The sequence below is a fragment of the Nomascus leucogenys genome, chromosome 20, assembly GCF_006542625.1.
Source record: "Nomascus leucogenys isolate Asia chromosome 20, Asia_NLE_v1, whole genome shotgun sequence".
Lineage (NCBI taxonomy): Eukaryota > Metazoa > Chordata > Mammalia > Primates > Hylobatidae > Nomascus > Nomascus leucogenys.
The window spans coordinates 37,196,603-37,208,253 of record NC_044400.1 but is presented as its reverse complement, the minus strand read 5'-3'; the positions used below and the strand labels follow the sequence as shown (position 1 = coordinate 37,208,253).

General features: G+C 53.7%; 1 protein-coding gene across 1 annotated transcript; it reads left to right on the top strand.

Annotated features, from left to right (window-relative positions):
• Positions 1–10,648: 10,648 nt before the first annotated feature.
• On the top strand, positions 10,649–11,434 carry LOC101177122 (uncharacterized protein C2orf27A-like). The gene is given in 2 exon segments (XM_030801184.1): positions 10,649–11,179; positions 11,181–11,434. Coding segments are annotated over 2 exon segments (414 nt in total). The 5' UTR covers positions 10,649–10,816; the 3' UTR covers positions 11,232–11,434.
• Positions 11,435–11,651: the final 217 nt, after the last annotated feature.

The window sequence follows — 11,651 nt, the reverse complement described above, 5'->3', positions numbered from 1 at the left end:
CGCTGTGCCCCAGGGACCCCGGCATCCCTGGTTCGAGCCCAGGGTGTGCCTTGGGCCCCTAGGGGTACCCCAAGGTGGACAGAAGGCCCATGAGATGAAGGTGAGACACCTGGGGCAGAGAAAAAAAAAACTGCGCCGCCGAGAAGTGGGGACTGGGTCCCTCATGGACGAAAGTGTATTCCCATGAACCCTTGTGCTGAGCCCCAGGGACCTTGGCGTCCCTGGTTCGAGTCCAGTGTGTGCCTAGGGCAGCTAGGGGTACCCCAAGCCGGACAGAAGGCCCATGAGGGGAAGTGAGGTTTCAGGAAGTAGAGGTGAGGCACCTGTGGCAGATGTCCATCTGAAAACTGTTTATCCATGTGAGCCCTGATGTCCACCAGGGGCTGGATGTCCCCCTGGGGCTAGATGTTCACCTGGAGGCTGGTGTCTACCTGGGGCCTGATATGCAGGAGAGGCTTAGTTATCCACGTATGGCCATCTGGAGCCAGATGCCCACCTGAGGCTTGGTGTACACCTAAGGCCTGATATCTACCTCGGGTTTGGGTGTTCATGTGGGGCCTGATGTTCACCTAAGACCATGTGTTCACCTGGAGCCTGGGTGACCATCTGGGTTATGATGTTCAGCTGGGGCCCAGAGTTCAGCTGTGGACTGGGTCAACCTTCTGCCTGATGCACACCTGGAGACTAGGTACCCACCTGGGCTCCGGTATTCACTGGAGACTGATGTCTACCTGGGGCCTTGTATTTACCTAGGACCAATGCATCCACCTGGGGTCTGAGTGCCCTCATGGAGCCTGGAGTTTTCCTGGGGCCTGGGGTCACCTTAGGCTTAAGTGTACATCTGTGGCCTGATGTCCACCTTGGGATGGATGTCCACCTGGGGACGGATATTCAGTAGGGGCCTGAGTGTCCACCTGGTTTGTGATGTCTACCTGGGGCCTGGTGTTCATCTGAGGTTTGATATCCATCTGGGGCCTGGACATTTGCCTGGAACCTGATGTAGAGCTGGTGCCTGAAGTTCATCTATGCCTGGTGTCCCCCTGGGGCCAGGTAGTCAACACGGGGCCTGAAGACCTTCTGGAGTTCAGTGTTCACCTGGGGCCTGAAGTCCACCTAGGGCTTGGGTGTCCAAATAGGGCCTGGTGTCAGCTTGAGATTTATGTATTTACCTAGGGCCTGGTTGTCCACTTGGGGCTTGATTTTTTAGTTGGTTTTTGTGTTAATCTGGGGTCTAGTGTCCACCTGGGGCCTAGGTATCCATCTAGGGACTACTGTCCAGCTGGAGACTAATGACTACCTATGGCCTGGTAATCACCTAAGGCTTTGTTTCACTTAGGTACTTGGTGCCAAACTGTTGCCTGCTGTTCACCTGGGGTATGGTGTCCACCTGGGACATATTGTCCACCTGGGGTCTGGATGTCAGCCTGGGGCTTGTCGTACACCTGTATCTTAGATATCCAGATAGGGGTCTGTTTTCTGCTTAGGTGCTGCAGTCCACCTGGTGCTTGAGTGTCAACCTAAGGCCTGATGTCTATGTTGGACCTCGGGTTCACCTGAGGCCTGATATCCACCTGGGGCCTCAATGTCCAAATGGGGCCTGATGCCCATCTGGGCCCTGGGTGTCCACCTGCAGCATGGATGTCCACTGGTACTTTATGTTCACCAGGGGCCTAACGTCCACCTAAGACCTGTTGTTCACCTGGGGTCTGATGTTCAGCTGAAGACTGGATGTCCACTTGGAGCCGAGGAATCCACCCAGGGACTGGTGTTGAACTGGGGCCTGATGACCACCAGGGGACAAGGTATCCACACCAGGCTTGATGTCCACCTGTCACCAGATGTCCACCTGAGTCCTGATGTCTATCTTGAACCTGGGTGTCCACATTAGGCCTGATGTCTAGCTGGGGCCTAGGTACCCACTGGGGGCTTCCTGTTAACCTGGGGACTGGTGTCAATCTGGGGCCTAATGACCACCTGGGTTGTATTATTCACCCAAGGCCTGGTGTCCACTTGGGGCTTGAGTGTAACTTTTGACCTGGCACCCACATAGGACTTGGGTATCAAACTGGCCCCTTGGTGTCCAGTTAAGACATCATGTGAACCTGGTGCCTGAGTGTCCACATGGGGCCAAATGACTACTGGGGGCCTGAATGTCAACCTAGAATCTGAGGTTTACTAGGGGCCTATGTATCCACCTGGGGCCTAATGTCCACCTGAGCCTGGGTGTCAACCTGGGGCCTGATGTAAACCTCTAGTTCAGTGTCCACCTTGGGCTTGATGTCAACCTGGAGCCTGATGTCCACCTGAGTACTGATGTTCACCTTTGACCTGATGTCCACCTGTGGACTGTTTATCCACCCATGGCCTGATGTTCACCTGGGGCTGAATGTCCAACTGTGACCTGTTGTGCACCTGGAACCTAGGCATCCACCTGCAGCCTGATGTTCAGCTGGGCTGGGACCCGGAGTTCACCTGAGGCATGATGTCCACCTGAAGCTTGATGTTCATCTGGGGGCTGAGTGTCCACCTGGGGCCCGATATCCACCTGGAGACTAGGTACCCACCTGGGATCTGGTGTTCACTCGAGATTGGTGTTCAACTGTGGCCTAATGACCACCTGAGTCATGGTGTCTACCTTGGACTGGGTGCTCACCTGGAGCCAGTGTTCACCAGGGGCCTAGTGTGCACCTGAGACTGGGGGATGCACCTGGGGTCTCGTGTCTACCTGGTGCCTAGGTATCCACTTGAGGCCTAATGTTCATCTGGAATCTGATATCCACCTGGGGCCTTGTAATTACCTGGGGTCTGGGCATCCACCTAGGGCTTGAGTATCCTCCTGGGGCCTTGAGTTTTACTGGGGACTCGTGTCTGCCTTGGTCCTGGGTGTACATCTATTGCCTAATGTATACCTTGAGAGTGATGTCAACCTGGGGACAGATGTCCTCTTGGGGTCTGAGTGTGCACCTGGTGCCCGATGTCTGCCTGGGGACTTGTGTTCACCTGAGACCTGATATCCACCTGGGGCCTGGGCATCCACGAGGGGCTGATGTTCAGCTGGAGACTGGATATCCACCTGGGGCTTAGGGATCCACCCAGAAACTGATGTCAAACTGGGGTCTGATGTCTACCTGGGGACTAGGTATCCATGTGAGGCTTGATGTTCATCCACGGCCATATGTCCATCTGATGCTTGATGTCCACCTTAGTCCTGGGTGTCTACTGGAGACCTCATGTCCAACTAGAGCTTAGGAACTTACTGAGGGCCTCGTGTAAACCTGGGGACTGGTATGCAGCTGGGTCCTAATGATTCCCTGGGTCATATTATTCACCTAGGGCCCGGTGTCCACTTGGGGCTTGAGTGTCAACCTTAGGTCTTGTGTTCATCTTTGACCTGGTGTCCACCTGGGACTTGGGTATCAACCTGAGGACTTGGTGTCCAGTTGAAGTGTCATGACCACCTGGGGACTGAATGTCAATCTGGGGTCTGATGTAAACCTCTAGTTCAGTATACACCTGGGCCTGGTCTTCACTTGGGGCCTGCTGTCTACCTGGGCCTTGCTGTCAACCTGGGGCCTGATGTAAACCTCTAGTTCAGTATCCGTCTGGGGCCAGATGTCTTCCTAGAGACTTATATTCACTTTTGACCTGATGTCCACCTGGGGACTTGCTATCCATCCACGGCCTGATATTCACCTGGGGACAGATTTTCAACTGTGGCCAGAAGTGCACCTGGGGTCTGGGCTTCCACCTGGAGCCTGATGTTTAGCTGGGGCTAGAGTTTATATGGAGAATGATGTCCACCTGAAGTTTGATGTTTACCTGGGGCCTGATACCCACCTGGTGCCCAAGTATTCTCATGTGCCTAATGTCCACTAGTTGGCCTGGTGTTCGTCTGAGGGCTTGGTGTCCACCAGTGGCTTTATGTACACCTGGATTCTAGTGTCCTCCTGGGGCCTTATGCCTACCAGGAGTCTGGTATACCCCTGGGGTCTAGTATCCTCCTGGAGTCTGGGTGTCCACCTGGAGCCTAAATTTGAGCTTAGACTGAGTGTCAGCCTGAGGCATGATGTCTACTTAGGGCATAGGTATTCACCTGGGGCTTGTTGTTTACCTGGGGACTAATGTCAACCTTGAGCCTAGGTATCCACCTGGGGAATAGTGTCCAGTTGCAGCCAGATGTCCACCTATGGCCTGAAGCATGGTTGTTATCCTAAGACCTTGTATTAGTCCATTTTCACACTGTTATAAAAAACTACCTGATATTGGGCAACTTATGAGGAAAAGAGGTTTAACTGACCCACAGTTCTTCAGGCTTAATAGGGAGCATGACTGGGTGGGCTTGGGACACTTACAATCATGATGTAAAGCCAAGAGGAAGCAAGCCCTTTTTACCATGAGGGAGAAGGAGGGAGAGAGAAGGGGGATGTGCTACACACTTTCAAATAACCAGATCTCATAAGAACTCTATCACAAGAACAGCAAGTGGGAAGTCTGCCCCCATGATTCAATCACCTCTCACCAGGCCCCTTCTTCAACCCGTGGGGATTACAATTCAACATGAGATTTGGGTGGAGACATAGAGCCAATATCAGGCCTGATGCCCACCTGGAATTGTGTCTACCTGAGGCCTAATGTAGACAGGAGGCCTGGTCGTCCACCTAGGACCTCATGTTAAGATAGGGGCTGGAGTTCTTTTGGTGTCTAGTGTATACCTGGGGCCCAGATGTATAACTAGAGCCTGATGTTTCAGATGGAAACCTGGGCCCCAGGTGCTCATCAGATCCTAGGTGAAAACTCAGGCTTCAGGTGCACATCAGACTCCAAGTGGACACATAGGCCCCAGGTTGATAACAAGATTTCAGGTAGCCTCTGGGTCCCAGAAAAATACCCCACCCTAGGTGGACAGCTGAACCTGAGTAGACATCAGGCCCCAGATCGACATCTGGCCCCAGATAGATTCCTAGGCCCAAGGTGAATACTCAGTCTCCAGCCCTAGGGGAATTCAGTCTTAGGTGACTAAGGACTGGTGTTTCTCTGGGGCCTCATGTCTACCTGGGCCCTGGGAGTGCACATGGAGCCAGATGTCTATAAAGGGCCTGAGTGTCCACTAGGGCCTGAGGTTCACCAGGAGCACAGACATCCACCTAGGACCTCGTGTCCACCTAAAACCTGGTGTTCACCTGGGGCCTGGGTGACAACCTGGGATCTGATGTTCACCTGAGGCCCAGAGTTCAGCTGGTGCCTATGTGTCAGCTTGGCACCTGATGCACATGAGAGGGCTAGGTGCCCACCTGAGGATTGATGTTCATGGGGAACTGGTGTTCAGCTGTGGCTTGATGACCACCTGGGTCCTGGTGTCCTCCTGGCACCTGATGTCCACCTGGGACTGCATGCTTACCTAGGGCCTGGTGTTCCCCTGGGGCCTGGTGTGTCCCTGAGACCTGGGGTCCACCTGGGCCTAGTATCCACTTGGGGCCTCATATCCATCTGGAACATCATGTCCACTTGGGGCCTTGTAGTTACCTAGGGGCTGGGTGTCCTTCTGGCACTTGAGTGTCCTCCTGGGGCCTGGAGTTCTCCTGGGGCCTGGGTGTACATCTCTGGCCTGATGTCCACCTTGGGATGGATGTCCACCTGGGACAGATGTTCACTTGTGGCCTGAGTGTCCATCTCGTGTCTAATGTCTACCTGGGGCCTGGTGTTTGCCTGAGGCCTTATATCCACCTGGGGCCTGGGCATCCATTTGAGGCCTGATGTCTACCTAAGACCTGGTGTTTAATTGGGGCACAGACTTCTTCCTGGAGCCCGATGTTCATCTGGAGCCTGAAGTTCACCTATGCCTGTTGTCTACCTGAGGCCTATGTGTCAACCTAGGGCCTGATGACCACCCTGAGTTCAGTGTTCACCTGGGGCCTGACATCTGCCTGGAGTCTGGGTGTCCACATAGGGCCTGATGTTGGCTTGGGACAAAAGTATTTACCTAGGGCCTGGGTGTCTACTTAGAGCCTGACTTCTACATGGTTCATTGTGTCAACCTGGGGTCTGATGTCCACTTAGGGCCTAGGTAAGCTCCTTATAACTAAAGTCCACATGGGGGCTGAAACCATCTCAGACCTTGTGTTAACCTAGGGCTTAGTGTCCACCTGAGGTCTGCTTGGGACCTGGTGACCCCCTGGGGTCAAGGTATCCACCTTGGGCCTGATGACCAATTGGGGTTTAAGGATCTACCTAGAGCCTGGTGTCAACCTAGAACCTGATGTCCACTTGGGGTCTGGTGTACACCTTTGGCCTGATGCCACCTGGGCACAGGTGTACACTTTGGGCCTGGTGTGCACCTGAAGCCTGGGTGTCAACCTGGGTCTTGATGCACACCTTTAGTCAAGTGTTTAACTGGGGCCTGATGAAATACTGGAGGCTGATTTATACCTGTGTACTGGGTCTCCACCTGGGGCCTGATATCCACCTTCAGCCAGATATCCACCTGGCACCAGATGTCTACCAGGAATCTGGGTGTCCACCTTGAAAGTGATGTATTCCAAGAGACTAGGCATGCACATTGGGCCTGGGGTCCACCTGGGTCCTGATGTCTACCTGAGGCTGGTATTGAACTGGGGCCTGTGTGTTCACTTGGAGCCTGATGTTCATTTGGAACCTAGGACATGGGTATCCACCTGGATCCTGATTTTCAGGTGGGGAGCGGATATAGACCTGGGACCTGATGGCCACCTATGCTATAAGTAACCCAACCACCTGGGGCCTGGTGTTCACCTGCGGCCTGATAGCCACCTGGTACCTGTGTGTCAATCTAGTGCCTGGTGTCCACTTAAGGACTAGGTAGACACCTGGGGCTTGGTGTTCACCAGGGGCCTGGTGTTCATCTTGCACCCAGTGTCCACCTGGACCCTGTGTATCAACCTGTGGCCTAGGTGGCCACTTGGAGCTTTGTGTGCACCTGGGGCCTGAGAGTTTCCTAGGATCCAATGACCACTGGGGCCCAGGTATCCACCTGGGACATCAGGCTCCAAGTGTATACCCAGGCTCCATGTGGACACCAGGCCAGGAGAATGCCAGCCCTTATCTGAACATCAGGTCCTAAGTGGATGCTCAGGCCCCATGTGTACATCAGGCCCCAGGTATACACTGGACTCCAGGTGGACACCAGCATTCAGTTCGATACACACACTCAAGGTGGACACCAGGCCCCACGTGAATTCCTACACTCCAGGTGAACATCAGGTCCCAAGTGGATACCTGGACCCCAGGTGGATACTAGTCTCTAAATTAATACCAGGCCTCAGATGGTCCTTAGGAGCCATGTGGGCATTAGTCATCAGGAAGTTACCTAGGCCCAAAGTGGACATCAGGCCCCATGTTGACACAAGATCTAGTTGGAAGTCAGGCGCCAGGTGGACACCCAGGCCCTAGGTAAATACTTAGGTCCCAAGTTGACAGCAGGCCCTATGTGAACACTCAGAACTCAGGTGGACATCAGGCCTCAGGTGGACATCTGAGTTCATCTGGAACCTCGTGTTACAAGCCCCATGTAAACACCAGGCCTTAGGCGGATACCCAAACTCTAGGTGGACATCAGAGCTCAGATTGACATAAAGACCCCAGTAGACATAATGTACCAATGAATATCCAGGCCCCTGGTAAATGCTCAGGCCCCAAATTGACACCAGGGTCTATGTGGACACACAGGCCCTGGGTAGAAAACAGGCCCAAGGTGGACACTGGACTGGACATCAGGTCCTAGGTTGACAACCATGCTTCAAGTTGACACCAGGACCCAAGTGAACATCTGGCCCCAGCTGGACACTAGTCCCCTGGTGAATACCTAGGCTCAAGGTTGACATTAGGCCCCTTGTGAACACTAGACCCCAGATAAACACTTATGCCCTAAGTGGACATCAAGCCTCAGGTGGTTACCCAGTCCGAAGGTGAAAGTCAGGAGCCTGATGGGCACCAGTTTTCAAGTGGATTCCTAGGCTCCAGGTGAATATGAAGCCCTAGGTGGATACCAGGCCCCAGATGGATACCAGGATCCTGGTAGACATCAGATCCCAAGAAGACACTAGAATCCAGGAGTACATTAGGCCACAGGTTAACACAAAGGCCCCAGATGAATACCAGGCCAACTTGTGGACATCAGGCCTGAGAAGGGTCCTTGGGCTCCAGGTGGACATCAGGCCTCAGGTGAACATCCAGCACTCAGATGAACATTAAGCTTCAGGTACACATCATGCCTCAGGTGAACTCCAGGCCCCAGCTGAACATCAGGCCCCAGGTGGATGCCCAGGTTCCAGGTGCACATCTGGCCACAGTTGGACATTCAACCCCAGGTGACCATCAGGCCATGGGTGAATACACGGTTTCCAGGTGGACATCAGATCAAAGGTGAACATCAGTCCCCCAGTGGACGTCAGGCCCAAGGTGGACACTGAACTAGAGGTTTACATCAGGCCACATGTTGACACCTAGTCCCAGGTGGACATCAGGCCCCAGGTGGATACCTAGGCTCCCAGTGAATTTCAGACACCAGATTGACGTTCAGGCCGCCAGTGGTCATCTGGCCTCATGCAAACACTCAGACCCCAGGTGCACAGGATGTCTCAACTGGACACCAAACCCCTAGTTTGATACCCAAGGCCCAGGTGGACACCAGGTCCAAGGCTGACACTCAAACCCTAAGTGAATACCAAACTCTAGGCGAACAATTCAACCGAGGTGGTCATTAGGACCCAGCTGGATACCAGTCCCCAGGTTAACACAAGGCCCCCAGTGGGCACCTAGGCAGCAGCTGGACATCAGGCCCTATGTAAACACCTGGGTCTCAGGTGAACACCATGCCACAGGTGGACATCAGGCCCTAGGTGGACACGGGGCCATAGGTGGACATCTAGCCCCTCGGCGACATCCAGCCCCAGGTGGACATAACCGTTTCCATGGATAAACCATTCCCAGGTGGATATCAGGCCTCAAGAGGTTGGCAGTCACCAGGTAGACATCAGGCCTCAGATAGACACCAAGGTCCCAGATGTACAGCAGGCCCCAACTGAACCCCAGACTCATGTGGACATCAGGCCACAGGTAGACACCAAGCCTTAGGTAGATACCTAACTTTGGGTAGACATCAGACCCAAGGTGGACACCCAGTCCCCAGGTGGAAAATCAGGCCCCAGGCACACATCAGGCCTTAAGTGGACACCCAGGCCTCAGGTTGATATCCACCTCCCAGGTGATCACCAAGCCCCAGGTAGACACCAGGCCATAGGTGAGCAGCAGGATGCAGTAGGTCATCAGGCCACAGCTGGATACCAGTCCCCAGTGAACACAAGGCCCCAGTGGGACATAGATCTAAGGCAGACATCAGGCCCCAGGTGGACATACAGGCCTGAGGTGGAATTCACCCTGAGGGGGACATTGGCCCCAGGTGCGCATCAGGCCTCAGGTGAATAACCAGTCCCCAGGTGGACATTAGCCCGCAGGTCAGCCACAGTCCCCACGTTGATACCTGGTCCCCAGGTGGCTACCCAATCTGCAGGGTGACATTAGGCCACTGTAGGATCCCAGGCCCCAAGTGGATTCCTAAGCCCCTGGTGAACATCAGGTGCAGGTGTCCAAGCAGGCCCTGGGTGGACATAACTGTGTACAGGTAAGGAGTTGACCTGTGGGGAGGGTGAGCAGTCAGCAGCCCACTGGGGTCCTGAGTAGGTCTTCTGGAAGGAGGAGGCCGAGGGGATAGAAACTTAAAGAAGTGACCTCACTTCTTTGGCAACAGACCCTAACAGAACTTAGAATTCTGGTAACCAGGCCAGGCACAGTGGCTCACACCTGTAATCCCAGCACTTTGGGAGGCCGAGGCAGAAGGATCATGAAATCAGGAGATTGAGACCAGCCTGATCAACATGGTAAAACCACGTCTACTAAAAATACAAAAAACAAACAAACACAAAAAAACTAGCCACGTGTGGTGGTGCATGTCTTGTGCCTGTAATCCCAGCTACTCAGGAGACTGAGGCAGGAGAATTGATTGAACCCAGTAGGCGGAGGTTGCAGTGAGCCAAGATCATGCCACTGCACTCCAGCCTGGCCAACAGAATGAGACTGTCTCAAAAAAAAAAAAAAAAAAAAAGAATTCCGATAACCAGGCACCCACATCCTTGAGTTAGCCCCATAGCCAGCTCACTTGGTGGGAGATGCTCAAGAGAGCAAGATGTTATTGTGCTGCATCCCCACATCTCAAGGCTCCTGCTTCAGGAATGGCAGGAGTGAGAGCCTTTCTTTTCCGATGATGCCCTTGTAGGCTCATCCCTCACCCCAGATGCCTCTGGCCATTTGGCAGAAGGCCCTCCCAGGTACCACAGGACAGGAGCCAACAGGTAGACATCAGGCCCCAGATGGAGCTACCAGGCCAGGCCTCACCAGTGATCCCACCAGGGCCACATCTGCACATTGTCCTTGTCCAGCTGGAGCCTCTGGAGCTCATTGAGACACAGGCACATGGTGAGGTCACCTGCAGTCTGGAAGTCTTTCCAGGGACAATGTTTTCAGGCTGAAATTCCTTTAAATCCAGTGAGGTTGTTTTCATGTTTGGAAATTCCAGTGGAAAGTGAGTGATATTGGTGACCTCTCTCCTTTTTCAGCTCCTGCTTCAGGTGCAGAAATACAGCTATTTCTAGTGCCACCTGTTGAGCCAGTGCCAGCACCAGGGGCAGGGCCCCCTCCAAGGACAGCGCTGGAGCTAGAGGAAGCTCCAGAGCCCTCCTGCCGCTGCCCTGCTCAGGACCAGCCCAGTGAGGAGCTGCCTGACTTCATGGCACCTCCGGTAGAGCCACCGGCCTCAGCCCTGGAGCTGAAAGTGTGGCTGGAGCTAGAGGTGGCAGAGAGGGGTGACCAGCACAGCTCCAGCCAGCAGGTCCCACACTGCTCCCAGTCCTGGGCACAGTGGACGCTATGGAGGCAGAGACCAGGGTGTGCAACCTGGGCTTCTCTGCCTCAGTGGAGAGGGACTTCTGTCATTCAGCAGAGCAGCAGCCCTGCTGCTGAAGGGCCTGCTGCTACTGCTGCTGGGGGTGTTTGCCTGCCTGCAGGAGGTGCTGGAGAGCAAGAAAAGGAGCCTGTGAGCAGGGGTTCCAACAGGTCCTCCTACTCCCAGAGGCGACCTCCATGCCTCCTGGAGAGGCATGGAGGTTTGCCCTCAGCTAGGCATCTGGGCCATTTGCCTCTAATGTGCTGCCCAGGGTGGCCTCTTCTTGACAGGCGAACAGGGGGTGAGGGGGCCAGGGGGCATCTCCAAAGGAAGCTTTTAAACTCAGCAGCTGCACCCCAGAATCTCCACGCCTGCACCTGCGCAAGGATTTATTCATAGCTTAACTAAGAATTTCAAATTTCTACCATAACACTGAAATAAAGTTTGACTTTTTGAAACTTCCATGACTTCTTTCACTCCCTAATATTGTAGATGGTGTTTTTGAGGCAATGTTGAAAATCTCTGATAGTTGTGTGTTTTATTGTGGTTCTTTGTGTGATTAAATTACCATGTGATCAAGTGATATTGAAAACCCTTCAGGTGTGGCTTTTAGAAGACTTTGACCTATTTTTGCTTGTGTTGACTCTCCCTCCAGCTTTGTGGAAAGAGGGATCATGTA